Raw genomic sequence first — 17,421 nt, 5'->3', positions numbered from 1 at the left:
TTGTCTAGAATTATCCTCGTAACTTTCTTAGTAAAACAATATTGATTGCGAAGAATGCCGATCGTACAATGAGGGAAAATATGATAACGTGGAATTGCTTAACATTTCTTGACATTTACTAAAAACGACGGCATCGTACCCGCCTCTTGTCCCCCGTTATCCCTCGTCAAACTAAAGAAACCACCAGGCGCACAGCTTGACACAGCGCGTGCGTGCGCTGACTACGTCACCAGCTCCGGTTCACCGTCCTCACGAGTGACCAAGGGGATACCCCGCTGCGGAAGCCCAGCACCGCAGCAGAAGGCGAACATTTTTAACTCGGTTGTTTTTGATTCGATTGCGCACATGCGTTACAGATGGGCGCCTGTCATCTCTGTGTGTGATCTGACGTCTCCTAACACTTGCGTGTCTCTTTGAACAGCTCCAAACGAGTGTTGAGCATGCGCTTCCTGAGGATGCACATACAACCCCTGGCAAAAAATATGGAATCACCAGTCTTGGAGGATGTTAATCCAGTTGTTTTATTTTTTAGAAAAATGCCAGATCACAGACATGACACAAAACTAAGTTCATTTGAAATGGCAACTTTCTGGCTTTAGGAAACATTAAAGGAAATCAAGAAAAAAATTAGTTAATCAGTAACAGTTGCTTGTTTTCGACCAGCCAGAGGGGAAAAAAATATGGAATCACTCAATTCCAAGGAAAAAAATATGGAATCATGAAAAACAAATTGACAAAAGAACACTTCAACGCACCACTAGTACTTTGTTGCACCACCTCTGGCTTTTATAACAGCTTACAGTCTCTGAGGCATGGACTTAATGAGTGACAATCAGTACTCTTCATCAATCTGGCTCCAACTTTCTCTGATTCCAGTTGTCAGATCAGTTTTGGATTGAGATCCAGACTATTTGCAGGCCATGACATTGACCTTATGTGTCTTTCTTCAAGGAATTCAACAGTTTTTGCTTTATGACAAGATGCATTATCATCGTGAAAAATGATGTAATCATCCCCAAACATCCTTTCAATTGATTGGATAAGAAAAGTGTCCAAAATGTCAATATAAACTTTATATAATAAATAATAATATAAGCATTATTGAAGATGTAACAATCGCCATCTCCCCAATGCCTTTACCTGACATGCAGCCCCATATCATCAATGACCTTGTTTTTTCCAGGCAGTTGTCCTCATTAATCTCAATGAAATGGCACCAAACAAAAGTTCCAACATCATCACCTTGCCCATTGCAGAAACGCGATTCATCACTGAATATGACTTTCATCTAGTTATATCCACATTCCAATGAGATTTATGAAGACAACTGCCTGAAGAAAACATGCACATTTCCTCAGTCGTTGGATGATATGGGGCTGCATGTCAGGTAAAGGCATTGGGGAGACGGCGATCGTTACATCTTCGATAATGCTCAATCCAATTGAAAATCTGTAGTAGAATTTGAAGAAAATGCTGCATCCCAAGGCTCAAACCTGCAAAACTGATCTGGCAACTGGAATCAGAGAAAGTTGGAGCCAGATTGATTAAGAGTACTGATTGTCACTCATTAAGTCCATGCCTCAGAGACTGTAAGCTGTTATAAAAGCCAGAGGTGGTGCAACAAAGTACTAGTGGTGCGTTGAAGTGTTCTTTTGTCAATTTGTTTTTCATGATTCCATATTTTTTTCCTTGGAATTGAGTGATTCCATATTTTTTTCCCCTCTGGCTGGTCTAAAACAAGCAACTGTTACTGATTAATTATTTTTTTTCTTGATTTCCTTTAATGTTTCCTAAAGCCAGAAAGTTGCCATTTCAAATGAACTTAGTTTTGTGTCATGTCTGTGATCTGGCTTTTTTCTAAAAAATTAAACAACTGGATTAACATCCTCCAAGACTGGTGATTCCATATTTTTTGCCAGGGGTTGTACATGTGTGTCGCATGAGTTCGCTGCTCTGCTGATGATGGAAGCCTTTGAGGAGTGAGAAAGGCAGAGGAAAGCCGCTCCCGGTCCGACATCCCCAGATGCGGAAATGTCGCCGTCGCACGCAATTTAAAAATACTGGGACTTAAACATCCTCAGTGGGACAGTGCGATTGTGAGGCGTACGGATGGATTTCGTGTGTTCAGTTATCTCTCTGAGCAGGCTGTGCTGTGGGGTAGCCTACACTAAAATCCCTGTAACTAAGAGTTCAGATGTAACCGTTTAATCTGTGATGTAGGCCTGCTCCATCACGCATGGATGCGTGCCATAGGGTACACATACGGGCTTGGCTTCATAGCCTTAACTACATAACTACAAGTGGGGTGTAGTTTGCATTGCTGGATGCTGCAGCATGGTAGCACCAACAACGGCCACAAGATGGTAGTATAAGGAAGAAACTGATTAAAGTTGTTTCAGTCTCAAAACAATTGGTGCTGCAAACTGTACCACATGTGGATTAGCGAAAAAGCGTAACTTGCGCAAAATGCTTAGTTTATATTTCAAAAGCAAGTATTTGGGTCAATAGTGCAACTGCAATCAGAATTACACGTTATTCTTTGTTTATGAACAACAGAGTATATATGTCATGTCATGTCAGTGCGGAAAGTATTGAACAAATATTGAACAAAATTACACATTATTGTGTGTGTGTGTGTGTGTGTGTGTGTGTGTGTGTGTGTGTGTGTGTGTGTGTGTGTGTGTGAGTGTGGGGGTGTTGTCCAGTTTTGGCTACTGTACACTGTTTGTACTGCAATTTGTCGGCAGACATTGTTACAGTATAAAGGTATTGCATTGTGCAATGGAAAAAGTTACAGTAGAACATATAGGAAGAAAAAAATGAGGCACCAGATTTATCTTCATCCTGACGTTCCTATCTGCCAGACCACATATGTAGGCCTATATGCTTGATAAATTATGACAACTACGGTAGTTACGCAAACGCCTTGAACTGATTGCTGGCATGTAATCAAGCGATGCAATAAGGCCTTTTGGGACTGTTCAGCATGGAAGTAAAGTGCATTTCGACCAAAATTATATTGGCTATTGAAAAATGTAAAAAAGCAGCAGACATTGGTAGGCGTCCTACACAATCCGTTGAATGTAAAGGCCTGCTAGACAATTTGCACAAGTGATACGAGATGGAGTTTGAACAAACAGTTTTGAGAATTTCAATTCTGATTGCCTGTAACGAACATATAGATTTGGTTTGCAGAATAAAAAAAATTCGGGGGTCTGTTGTTTTGGCCTTTTCTTTCCCCGCGAATGTCTTTTCAGAATTTAGGAAGCCTTAGCACTGCTAAAAACGCCAAGCCCTCCCCAACACCAGGGGCCTAGTCAGTGAAAGCATATTGTGAATTTGCAATCAACGAATAACACATGTTTTTTTCCCCAACTGATCACAAGCCTATACGTCGTTTAAATAATGATTTAATTATGCCTAATCTTAATTAAGACATCTTAAACCTGACCTCCCCTTTCTATCTGAATATTGTATTCACTCGTCAGTGTAACTGCTGGTGGTGTCTATTATTTTCAATAGCCTAAACATCTAATTGTAAAAGCTTAATCTGCCTGCGTATTAGAGAGCTTTTCCATATAGGCTAGACATGAAACTGAATTTCAGTGAGGTGATTTTATATGTTGTACCTTAAATTAACACGTTATATAGACGTAAACATATTTGAGCCATTGCAAATGAAAGATTGATATATTTATTTCCCCCTAGCCTATATCAGGTGACTTAACACAATCAAATAGCCTAAGTTGAATAGGCTGACATTGACCGATAAAATGCATTACTTCGATTTCTGCTTTATTAATACCAAACATTAGCACAAAACATGCATGTATATTTATGACTTAAAAGGCAGTAGTTTAATCTGTTCTTCAGATTTTTTTTGAGAGGGCTTGACAGGAGATAGATAGGCCAATGCCATAGCCATGGAGTCGGCATTGGGATAGGCCTACAAACCCCACCTACATGGAGACCAGCCAATCAGAGCAAGAGTTCGAGAACTGGAAGTTTTAATTGGATATGAAAGGGAAGGCGGGGCATTTCGGCTGGAATGACTGACGGAGAATCTGCGCCTCCAATGAGAGCCGGTTCCGCCTCTCCACCCCTATTATGGAAAATAGGTCGTCCTACACAGTCCAGAAAGATCACTGAAGACGCACCAATGAGTGTGCACACACGGTTTTAATAATGAGTAGCCTATTAGTGATGTACAAAACACACAATCCATACTTCAGTAACATAAACTATAACTTTTACTTTCTATAAATAGCCTATTCATCTTGTTCATTTTACGGACAAAGATTATTTTTTTCGTACCTTACACAGGCCTAGCTGTCAGATGTTTCTAGAAAAGTAGTCAAACTGTCAATAAAACTGTGGTTGGCAGTAAAATTAAAAATTAAAAAGTTCATATTTAAAAAAAAATAATAATAAAAAGTATATAAATATTGCGGTGTCTTTTCAGTTCAAAACGACAGAATAGCGTAGCCTGTAGCGTGTTTCTCTCTTTGGTGTGCAATAAAAATGAAAAAGCGCTAACTGCAGGGAAACAATTGTTGACATCATGAAACAACTATATTTCAAATATGTCTACTCTAACACAATGGCTTACGATAGAAGTGCCTTCTTTTCTTTTTCTGTCTTTAAGTGAACTCTATTTTAGACTTCTGTATTCTCGTCATCAAACCCAACAAATATTGGATTATCTTCGAAAAGTAGGCTAGCCTACAATAGGCCTAACCTAACTATAATAGTCTCCCATCTCATTTAAAGTTTTAAATGAAGGACGTGCATACTCTCTTTGTTATTAAACAAGTCTATTAAATCGGCAGTAGGCTATTTGGTGTGTGAGTTCATCCTGATCTGACTGTATTCTACAGCCTAGGTAATTATAACTTGGCCTATATATATACTTCTACGACTGGAACTACCGCACCCGCCCGGCCTTGGTTTGGGTTGCGACAGCCAAAGGACCAATGACTCTCAAATGACAAAGGACGTTGGGACCCTGTTGATACTTAACATTACAGACTAACTTCATAGAACAAAAAATAATTTCAAGAACAATTTAAGGTGCTCCTAAAAGGTAAGGTATCCTAAGCCTTTTTTTAAAAAAATGACCTAGGCCTACTCGGACCACAGCAGGCCTAACCTACTAACTGTGCTCTTGACCAATTGATAATTCGCGAAACATATTTAAACTAATAAATATTATATATTATGTACATAGAATTTGACCCTCATCGACAAAAACAAACTATTTACACAAATGTCACCCAACAAAACAATGAAGATTATAGCTGCATAGCGCAAATCTTTAGACTTCTGCCCCGACCCTGATGCAAGGGTGCGTATCCCTCATGGCATCCGCTGGTCACTTCAGTATTGACCACTTGATCTGATCCTTTGCTGATTGTAATACCTGAAAGGCAAACAAGCAAATGCATTCATGAAAAAGGGGTAAACTGACATGGCTATAAACTATTCTTTGCATGTTCAATGGGCTCATCTGCGCATGGCAGCGCAGTTTTACCCGAAGAGGCCCTGCAGTTATAATTTTCTTCACACACTGCGTGTGCCCCCTCAGAAAGCTCCACTTACTTCTTATTTAAAGTTAAATGTTAGAAATAATTTTGAAAATTGAGGAACAGACATTATGGACAGATGAACAGCTCGACAAAAGCAAACAAACACACGCGGGCGCACACATGGCCGTTAAATTGTCTTTAAAGTTATTAAGAGAGTACATTCAACCACCAGGTGGCGCATGGAACCCATACATAGAATGTCTCGCTGTCTTTCAGGAAGCCACGCCATTATTTTATGCTGAGACTTACCATTTTTGTGTTTTGCTCTTTATATTACACTGTTTTAAATTTAATGTTTAAAAATATGTAAATTCACAAACTTAAAGATGACATAGAATGGAGGAAGGGGGTACTGTATTTTATCTTGGTCTCTGATGCTAACATAGAAGGTATGCAACTTTGATCTGTCAAAACATGCTCTGATGCTATTTTACAAGCCTATTTACAACCCTACTATTAGGGCTGAGGAGTAAAACGTCCCATTTTAACAGGTCCCATTTTTAACTTCTTCCTGAATCTCCATGGGTGGAAGCGGGTGTTCAGACGGATAGTTTGCAGCATCACAGTCTGTATTTGTGTCTTAATAGTCAGTCTTTGTTAAGAACCGCCATTTTTAGTGGTCATTTCAAAATACAGGATTTGCATATTAAGGATGAAAGAACTGTGTTTACCGTTCACAGTATATCTGTGGCCCTGCACCGAACTCTCCTTATTCAACAAAGCCAAAGTACAAATGGTTTTCCATTCTATGTCATCTTTTAAAGAGGCAAGAAAGAACAAAAGTGTTCTACAAGCTAAAGTGTTGCTGTTGTTTTTGTACCGCTATGCTACTTCTGATTTGGAGAATCACAAAACAGGCAAAACCATTCATAACCAGTGGACTGCTTGGTTAATATGACAGCAATACAGAGAGAGAGAGACAAGGACAGGTGAATGGAGAAACACTGCCAAAGAGTAAGAGAGAGGGAAGGAAAGAAAGGGAGAGAAAGAGAGAGAACAAAGAAAAGAATGGGAGAGAGAGTGAGTGAGTGAGAGAGAAAGAGAGAGGGAAGGAAAGAAAGGGAGAGAAAGAGAGAATGAAGAAAAGAAAGGGAGAGAGAGAGTGAGAGAGAAGAAGAGAGAGGGAAGGAAAGAACGGGAGAGAAAGAGAGAACACAGAAAAGAAAGGGAGGGTGAGAGAATGAGTGAGAGAGAGAGAGAGGGAGAGAGAGGGAGCGAGGTGAGCTGATTTCAAGAGATGGAATGAGGCACTGAGTGAGTACAAGCAGACTTACAGTGGTAGTGAGAGCCAGTTTTTCTGTTAGGTGCTGCACAGGGGAGGTAAAGAGGTCAGTCAGTGTGATGAGAAGGCAGTAGATGAGCAAATCAAAATCAATAACAAAGACAGAGGAAAACGCTGGAGCGGATCTGGCCCAGGTTAGGCTCTGACGTGGCCTGAGCCCGGCCCGGCACTGAGGAGAGCGAACCAAATCTGCTCCAGGGTTTGCAGTGATGGTGTGAGAACAGCTACGGTACTGTATATGCCAGAGAGGAAGGCAGGCAAGGAGGCAGGAATTCAGACGCAATTTGATGTTAAGGCAGTCCATCTAGTTCCATGCAAGTGTGCAACGCTATTCTAAATAGCATAGCTATTTCAGACATGTCTGCCGACAACTCTAAAATATCTTGCATGCATAATGGCTTCGACTGAGACATTAACTCTGATTGAAGTGTTACCAACAGTTCATGGTTTAAAAGACACATGCAGGGCATTCCTTAATCATAATAAGTTATTACAGGTGAACACTAGGACTGAATGCAGCTTTATAGTATAGTGTGCTTCAAAACCTCCTTAGATTGGCAAATAGTAAATGTGTATGCACAAGGACAATAGTGTATGATATTCAGAGATTCTGGAAGATTATCCAATTATCTATTACAGTGGTTTTCAATCTGTGGTACAGGTACAGGTACAGGTACCACTGATGGTATGCAGAGTTTCGCTGGAGGGAACCCCCCAGATGTTTTTTCATACATTTTAATACCAAAATATATATAATACAAAATCCTTAACTATGCAATCACTTTGAAAAACAAAACCTCAATCCAAAACAGTATGCACAATGTAAAATATGTAGTTAAATGAGCCTGCGCTGCTACACTACTGTTTTAATGCCGGCCATAATGGTGGTACGTGGAGAACCAAGACCAAAAGGGAAATTATTCTGAGGCATTGCATCTTATATTGATTAAACTAAGGAACAGAAAAGGCATGACATGTGTAGAAGTATACTTACAGGTGTTGTTTTGCATGTTGTGTTTGTCAATAGGCAAAAATATGTCCATGCATTTATGGATGTGTGTGCATCTGTGTGTGTGTGTGTGTGTGTGTGTGTGTGTGTGTGTGTGTGTGTGTGTGTGTGTGTGTGTGTGTAAGTGCTTGCATGTCTTGGGCTGTGCATCAGTGTGTCTGTCTCACCTGTGCCACACTCTGCTCTGACAGAGGGTTGTCGTCCGCCTGCCAGAAAGGGAGAGAGAGAGAGAGAAAGAGAAACCAACTCAGACACGCCTGTGAGGTTATATTATGAAAGACTGCACCATCTCTACCAAAACACCCACATGCCATTCAGACATAACCAGTGGATGCTAAAACCTTGAGCACACAAAAAGCTCCCCCGTTTTTCACAAGCATTCAAGTCCTCCCACAGAATGCTAAGAAAAGATTGAGACTTCAGCTGTGTCCGTGCTGCTGGGCTCTAGCAAGAGTGGCAAATAGAGAAAGACTTTTCATTACTTGTGCTGTGCACATTCTGCTTGTGTCTCTACTAGGATTCAAAATATTTTTTAAAAAAAAACCACAAGAGACTGTCAATAAGGCATCTGATTAAACTTTTTTGTTTGTTTTAATTGTCCGATTACATTACAGCTTTAGGGCCAATATGCATTCTGTTTTCTAGGCTCATTTCCTCATTTAGTCTAACAAGCCTACATGTTGCATTAAAAGGTAATCTAATAACTTAACTACCAGTATTCCCCATTAGATGTCGCTCTCTCTCATTTCAACTGTGAAGGCATGCCTGCATTTTTCAATGTTAAAACAACGTGAAGACACAATTAGATGTATTTTAACTACCCACTGTTAACACTGTCAGGAACCAAAGAAAGTAGTAAAACAAAAAGAACCAAGTCGGCTTCTTTTAGAACTGAAACACCTTTCCTTTGTGTGCTATATTCATTCATATATTCATATATTCATAAATGCGACAACCGGAGGATGAGTGGGATATCCACCCTCTAGGTTTCCAGATTTAGGTTATGAAATGAACAAAGTTTAGTGCCTCATTTATCAATTACGCATGTCGGGACACCTTGGTGGCTGTTATCTCTTCCTCATATGCTCAATATCCAGGGACCACACACACTGATAGAAATGGTCTATCTGTTCAAATGGTAAATGCTACGTGTAGATTGAAGGGAGGTCTAGAAGGTTCTGTAGCATCCCCATTAGTACTGTGCATATAAATGGCTATGTAGGATAGCTGCCTGTGCTTTGCAACTTGACTATTCCCAGGACTTGAAACATCACTGAAAACATCACTGAAAAAAAAAAAAAAAACCGCTGGTGGTGGGCCTAATTGTTGGTTAGTGAAATAACACAATAGGATTGCATTGTGAACGCACACACCACTTAGTGCAAGCTTGCTCTGCAGATCCTTACTTGTTCTGTAAATCCTACTACAATAATAATTAGCACAGTTTATTTACAAACATTTGTATGAGTTTATTCTGTGCTATTGCTATCTGGTTATTAAGTCATGCTGGGACAATGCGCCAATTTCTGTTTCTTGGTCCAACTGGGCCCTGAGCGGCTCATTTGTTGATGGAAAAATAAACTTCCTCCACTACAGAGAGCCTGTGAGAAAATGGTCATTATACTTCTCACCCTTTATATAATCTGCCTGAAAAGCTAATTACTCTGTTTACTCTGAGTCAAGTGATTGTTTTTTTATCCTCACTAAAATGGAGGTGAGGGTGAAAAGGCTCACAGGTTGTGAAAACTGGGATTGCACTAATAAACTTTTTTGTACGAAAGAACTGTTGGGCCTGGAAACGATATGACGGTGATGTCAGACTTAACAACCGAATAGTGACTTCAAGTATTTAGAGACACTTTTAGCACTACTTCAAAAATACGTCTGTTTTGCACCTCTACACATAAGTCACCCTTATAGTCGTTCATGGATATAACACATTGAAAAACATCCACATGCACCATCAACCCCACTACATGTGAGAAACTACAGACGTGTACTTCTTCTGTAATCTTGGGTGGATTTCCAACACATTTCAATTTCATCTCTTTGACTGATTTGTAACAGCAACACATGTGGTTAACAGTTGCCAGAAATAGCAACCGAAGTTACCACTGAACCATGAGTATTTACTGAGAGGCTGAGCAAACGTAACATCCCTCTTTTGTTGAGGCCAGTGTTGGTTATGTGGAAACCCACCCATGGAAGAGTGCATCTCACTGCAAGGCCATGCGCTCACTCCATGCAGGTACCTTCTCTGGGCTTCCCACCCACTCTCTCGGTTTAGAAACCTCTTTGCCCTGCCCCCCTCACCCTTTCTGTCTCCTCTGGCTTGCCGTCCCCTGTCTCCCTGCAGGGGAGGCGGTGGGACTAAGCATACTGGCTGCTGGAGGACTGCGCCTCCACATTACCGGTGATGTAGTCAAACAGGACAAAGCCAAACGCCTGTTCAGGGCCAGCCTATCAGGGCAAGGCAAATGTAAAGACGTGTTCTTTTTGTCTGTTTGTTTGTTTGTTTGTTTTATTTTGTGAGTGATGAATTGGTGTAGGAAAATGTAGAAAATGGAAGAGTTGTCAAAAGGACTGAACGTTCTGGCCACGGGTCTTACCCTGTAGTTGACTTTCTCCACCACCTGCTGTGGGTCACTCTCCAAAATCACCCTGACAACAAGATCAACAAGAGACCCATCAAACAAACAACATCAGGCAGTGAACCAAGTTTAAAACTGGACAAAAACAAGTCAAAATTCATTAATATAACCATTCTGAATATCAATCTATCTATTATTTTTAAACTGAACAAACTAAATACTGTATCAAGGGCCGTTCACAGCAAGAATGATAACTAAAGTGATAATGACAAAAGAAAATCGTTCTAGCTAATATGAATGACAACAATAACTATAACTTTAACGATATGAAGACCAATATTGTTAGGGAATCACCTTCAGACTTCATTTTGAGAACGATTGAAACCCAATCAGAATCCATCCAATTTTAATCATCACATTCATCAACACAAAGAGATACTTTTCTTATCGTTGGTCAGTGTGGACGCTTTCATCATGGTTATTGCTATAGTTATCGTTCCAGGTGTGAACGGCCCTTTACACCAGTCTGATTTATTGTTTAGAGAGAGGAGGCCATTTTTTCTTCAACATCACAGCAAGAGATCCATAATGTCCACCGATGACTTCTCATCGTCAGTGACCAAGCTACTGGCAGTTTATTATTTTTACCCAAAAGGCCCTCCTCCTAGAATAGGAATTCCCCTAATTGTTTTGAACAATGTTACACCTGTTGTGAAACTGAATACTGCTGGTGTCTCAAACTCTGCCCTGCAGGTTTACACAGCCCATAATAACATGCCCTCCACGCCCTTCTCTTTTCTCCTTTCATGACCCTACTATTGTTTTCCAGCTTTCCAGACTTCTGTGGTGAAATTCGACAACCACTCTCACCCGCCATCAATGATCTCATCCACCACCAGGAAGACTCCATCCATGTTGTCCAGCAGACACCTCCTCTCCACGTTCTTCCTGTGAGGAGGAGAAACAGACTGATCAACAGGGGAGGACTATTAGCCACGGCTTATACATTGATTTAGCAAAATCTCTTCAACTATGAGGTTAATACATGGTTTTGAGTTTGCAATTTTTTTTCATCTATGAGGTTAATACATGGTTTTGATTTTGCTAAATTTCTTCAGCTATGAGGTTAATACATGGTTTTGATTGAGCAAAATTTCTTCATCTATGAGGTTAATACATGGTTTTGAGTTTGCCATTTTTTTCATCTATGAGGTTAATACATGGTTTTGAGTTTGCCATTTTTTTTCATCTATGAGGTTAATACATGGTTTTGATTTTGCTAAATTTCTTCAGCTATGAGGTTCACACATGGTTTTGATTTTGCTAAATTTCTTCAGCTATGAGGTTAATACATGATTTTGATTTTGCCAAATTTCTTCAGCTATGAGGTTAATACATAACATACATACAGGCGCAGAACATATGGCTTATGGTTTTGTTTCTTTTAACTTGCATAAAACACTGTCCTGCAGCTTATACACAATGCGGCTAATACACAGGAAATGACTGTAGTGTAATGCGGCTAATACACAGGAAATGACTGTAGTGTAACGCGGCTAATACACAAGAAATTACTGTAGTGTATTACCGCTAATGATGCAGGCCCTCTCATGCCACTCGCACATGAGACATAAAACCAAACCGAGTCATAATAGGTTAAAGAGATCTGTGGAGGGTAAGTGCACACAAAATAGTAATTTGTGCAACCATACTCAAATCCTCACAAGGCATTAGTGCCCATGAAAAGTGTAGGTGGGAGGCAGAATAGCACTGGTTGCGTGAAAGGAAAGGAGTAGGAGTACTTTTGTTTAGAGTTTATTATGAAGGTTTTTGTTTGTGTTTTCACTTTGTGCTTTTAATTACTTTGTGGGCAGGCTGACACACACTGACACACACACACAGACACACACACACACACACACACACACACACACACACACACACACACACACACACACACACACACACACACAGGCTGACACACACACACACACACACACACACACACACACACACACACACACACACACACACACACACACACACACACACACAGACACACACACACACACACACACACACACACACACACACACACTGTTACAGTAGTCAGCTACAGTTAGTTCTCTCAGGCATGACCACTCATGGGTTCACTACTCACTGTGTGCATCACTGATGACCCCCCCCCCCCCACCCACACTCTCCCATGCACTCTCTTGTTGCTTTCAGACCTGTCCTGCAAACTATATGTGAATCTTTGTCAAACGGATCTCCGACCCTTCGGGTGATTGAAATGTGATGCTAACATGCGGACATTATGCAGGCATTATGTGTGAACGACACCATCACACATGAACAGAATCTCCGCGTGGTTGAACAGGTTGAACGTGGCTGAACACGCACATGGACAGAATCTCTGCATGTTCTCCGTTTCGTTCAGACACGAGCTCATTTGCATAACGTCCGTCGGAAATACTAGGAGGGGAGTAGTGTAAGAGCCGGCTAAATTCCAGAGTTCCAAATATCCGGTTATGTTGCTCAGATACGCGGCCCAACAGTTTGATAACCGCAGAACATGCGGATTTACACCTGATGTCTGAAAGCAGCTACTGACTCCATACAGAATCCTGCTGCTGCACGTGTCTGTATCCTCCATCCCCCCCTCCTGCTTCCTTACATACAGTACATCTCCTTTTTGCCCATAGAGCTTTTTCAGGCTCACATCCCATTTCTCCTCACAAGGACAATTTTCTACGTTTGAATCATTTTCATTTGGTATTTTTAAAATAAGCTTTTCAGTGTGTGATTTTTCATTGCTTATTGACTCTGATTTAAATTCTGATGCAATTTTGTTCTTGATTGACCACACGAACACACATACTGTGTATGGGCCAAAGACTAATCAGTTTCTTTTTGTATGTTTGTTATAATCTTGTTCTATTTTCATAGCATCTATTCATCAACCACACACACACACACACACACACACACACATGGTATGGAAAGGCAAACAATGTGGCAATCAACAGGCCATTACTATTTTGGTGCGAGCCCTGCCCATGCAAACATGACTAATGTCTTTCCCCACTTCAGGGTGTGTCAGATTTAGAGCTGCTCAGCCTTTTTTTTCAAAGCCTAATGGAAGTGTGCTGTTTCGCTCTCTCTGTTTTGCCACAATCACACACACACACACACACACACATAGAGCGAGGGAGAGAGAGAGTGACAGAGAGGAAGATAGAGAGAGAAATATTGAGAGAGGGGGGGGGGGTAACTGCATTCGTTTCTATGGTTACGGTACCAGCCTTTGCCAAGCAGCTGTAGTTTAGTGATTATGGGACCAAAACTGAAGAAGGAAACACACTGATGTACATCAACAGGTATTAATACAGAAAACACTGTGTGGGGAATGGATTTAGGAATGGGCTTGATGATCTTGGATTTGGACCAAATCTCGGAAAGCAACATTGTCTTCACAAAACAGTCTAGCCATTATAATAACTAGTCTTATTTCTATGTTATTAGTGCTTCAGTGACACACTTTCATCCTTTATCATCATATTATATCTGTGACAAACTGGTTGCTGTTATTTGATGATGAGAAATTATTTGATAATGATGATAATGATGATAACGAACTGATAATGACCTGCGGTGGCTTATGAATGTGTGCAGAACTTACCTTAAGATTTGGCTGAGTGATTCAAACAGGCAATTCAGGACAGCCATCAGCATAAGCTACAAAAGTCAAGAGAAAGACAGAGAGACCAAACGCAATACACAATTAGCCGGACAAATCCAGACATGGGAGGATGTGCATAAAGAGTGGGAATAGATGTAAACTGTATTAAAGACAATAAGTAAACGGAACAGATATCAGGACTGAAAAGAAAGCAGGAGTCGGGGGAGAGGAAGAGGTGTGTCCGCGTTATTCTCATAGATTTGGCACTCCTCAAACAAAAACGGCATGACTCTGCAGCGGTACCACTAATGTGGACAAAGAATGCCGCCTTAGTGGCCTAGTAACGGGGCGCTGCGTTGCGCTACCATGCACGGCATACCTCGTTCTCCTGGGCACTGCCGACCACGTAGAAGAACAGATCAATGCTGCCCTTGTAGACAATTGTCATCCCTTCCAAGAAGGCAATCTCATCTGCTCAGAGACAGAGAGAGAGAGAGAGAGAGAGAGAGGAGAAAAGAGAGAGAGAGGGGAGAAAGGAAAGAGAGTATGGAGATAAGACAGATGGAAGAAGCAGAATGAGAAAATGGCTCCAAGGGGAGAAGAAAACACAATGAGATTAGGGAATATCCGTTGGAGAGTTACATGTTTAACAACTGATCCTCTGGCTGGACATGAAGGAGCAGTGCTGATGTAACTGTGTAGGTTTGTGAGGTATAGATAAGAGGGGGGTGAAAGGTGATCGTACTGGCCACACCTGAAGGCCAGGTGGAGCCTTCGATTTCTTTGGCCATGATGCCACAGCGAAAAAAGATGTCAGTCAGGGGAACAGGTTCTCTACTCTTTTGTCAGCCGTAATCTAAGCTCCCGAACCCCTCGAGGATCGAGACGTGGCTTTACAGTCACACAACAAAAAGCAGACCTAGCCAATCAGCACACGGGAAAAGTCTCACATTATCAAAGTTGACCAATAGGATCACAGCTGACACTACCACCTTCATTCATCAGAACTAGCTTGTGGGCTCTTTATTTCTGCTCTCTGAAATAAAACCAGGGCATGTGTTAAATGTATATGCCCACAAAGTCTATGTTCCCACAGATGGCTTCCAATTTTGAAAGAGGAGCCGGCTGACATTGTCATTAGAGCAAGGACGTTTGGACCAATTGAGGGAGCATAATCTCTGAGCCCCATCAATGCTCCACATGCCCAATATTGAAGTGTATTCGAGGGCGTTCGCCGGCTAGAAGTCCTTCCAATCACTGGCAAAAACTGATGCACCTACTGTCAGCTTTGTGGGTCTTGTTGAAGACATTCTTCTCAAAACTCCTCTGTTCCTTCATAGACGGGTAGAGGTCAAGGTCGTAGTACTAGAAAGAGGGAATCACATAATATTCAATGTATGTTTGAGTGCATGTTCTTATTTTAGGATATATAGATAGATAGATAGATAGATAGATAAACTGTATTCATCCCCAAGGGGAAATTACACTGTTGGACTATAAGACCGATGGAAAAAAGACGCTCAGTCCTTTAATAAGCTCAAAAGCTTGCATATTGTTTGATTGGCAGTGTGAAATTAGATGAACGTATAGTGCAATTTTACCTTCGACAGAAGTCTGTTCCCATCATTGTCCAAAATAAATACAGCCTTCACTGTGTATAGTGAAGGTTCCTGAAAACAGATTAAAACATATATACATATCAAAGCGTGGAAACATTTCAAAATCAGAGAAGGGCAGGGTCAAATCAACAAAGAACACAGGAATCTGTCAACATTCATGGAATCAGAGACATATGGTTTAGTGATTGGTCTTCATCCATTGCTGCCGGGTTGTTCCGGGCCAAAGTTCTGTTATGCACTGACTACAACTGACTTAGAGTCTTAGTGTATCACAGAACTTCGGCCAAGAGAACAGAGAGGGGGCTGGTAAATATTAACCTCAGGGATGTTAGCATGACGTTGACTCCCTCCAGCCTGGTTCAATGTGATGCCATATGGAAAGGAACTTAACTACAGAACTACACTGCAGAACTTAAAAATGTGCCATTCCCTGGAAATTGACTCCACCTTCTGTTGCACATTCATATCGGCAAGGGCCTTGGCAAAAGGCTTTTACTGAATGAAATTACCACTTCAGGGGGGCCTCGTCCACTAGATGGACTGGAGGTCTAAGAGAGATTACCTTCGATGTAATGACAAATATGAAGGAATACAATTATACTGGAAATTATTATCAATGAATTCCCAATCTCAGCCACATTAAAGTAGGCTAGTATTTCACCTATATGCTACTTCATTTGGTTGAGGGCACTTAGTTGAAATAGACAAAAAAAAAACAATAAAAGTGTCACGTTTAACGGTGACACGACATTAGAGACACCTGTGGATTTTTTTAAAAAAAAAACTATATGCACCACAATCAAGCGAGCCGCGGCAGCACACGTTTTGCAAACTGAGTGAAACGACATACCGAAGACGTGGCATCCACGTCCCACTCGGTACAGCCTCGGATTGGTCTGCTGCGCTCGGTTTAATAAGTTTGTGCTGTTGTAGGACAAAGTATTGCAAGTGTGTTCTAAGAAATAATTGATCCATCATGAAAGAGATCGTAACAACGTTCCACATTTCATTAGAATAGTTATTATAATTTTGGTGTAGGCTACGATTTTACTTTGAGCCTGCACCTACAGCCTGTTCAGTGATCTGACTGGCAACTGTTCGAGAGTTAGGCTATGCGACACTAGATTAAGCTATTCCTCGTCAGGAAATGAAAAGTGCTACATTGGCTGCAACATTGTTATCAATACACAATGGCAAGCAATGCAACAATGACGTTCATTTGAAATGGTCAAGCATTTCAAAAGTGTTAGGCTATGAATCTGGCTTTACAGCCTTTTAGCTTAACTCAACGAGGTTCAATGTTCCACATAACGTCCGAGAGCGCATTTTAAATCTATATTTTGAACGCCATGTTTGTTAAAGGATACGATGCAATCAAGTTTGAATATCTTATGGATAACATTAAATATTTGCAAATTACTGACCAGAGCCACAGAGTCCATGGTGTTGTTCCTGTGTTGACGTGGACAGGTTTGAGCTGTCATTACAGCAGACCTCGTAGAATCCTCTGACTCACGAGTGGGCGGATCTAACTGTGGATAGGCTGCTAGATTTACTGAAACTGAACCACTGATGACTCCATTCGGGCTCTGCGGAGATGCCAGCTGGCACTCTTGTCATACTGTAAAAGAACCAAAATGGCGTTTTCGGACA

General features: G+C 41.0%; 1 protein-coding gene across 2 annotated transcripts; it reads right to left on the bottom strand.

Moving 5' to 3' along the window:
• Positions 1–4,160: 4,160 nt before the first annotated feature.
• On the bottom strand, positions 4,161–17,421 carry copz2 (COPI coat complex subunit zeta 2). 2 transcript variants are annotated; one of them, XM_062532795.1, is made up of 10 exons: positions 17,193–17,421; positions 15,751–15,819; positions 15,430–15,514; positions 14,529–14,620; positions 14,150–14,205; positions 11,338–11,415; positions 10,486–10,537; positions 8,044–8,082; positions 6,860–6,892; positions 4,161–5,419 (listed from the first exon to the last, which is right to left on the bottom strand). In XM_062532795.1, exons 1-10 carry the CDS (start codon positions 17,250–17,252, stop codon positions 5,372–5,374), a joined length of 612 nt encoding a protein of 203 aa, XP_062388779.1. In that variant the 5' UTR covers positions 17,253–17,421; the 3' UTR covers positions 4,161–5,371. The 2 variants fall into 2 exon arrangements, with proteins under 2 accessions (XP_062388779.1, XP_062388780.1); XM_062532796.1 differs by lacking the exon at positions 6,860–6,892 and having other exon boundaries at positions 17,193–17,397.

Source organism: Sardina pilchardus, chromosome 3, assembly GCF_963854185.1.
Source record: "Sardina pilchardus chromosome 3, fSarPil1.1, whole genome shotgun sequence".
In the NCBI taxonomy this organism is placed as follows: domain Eukaryota; kingdom Metazoa; phylum Chordata; class Actinopteri; order Clupeiformes; family Clupeidae; genus Sardina; species Sardina pilchardus.
The sequence above is the reverse complement of the archived record's forward strand: the minus strand, read 5'-3'. Positions and strand labels throughout refer to the sequence as shown.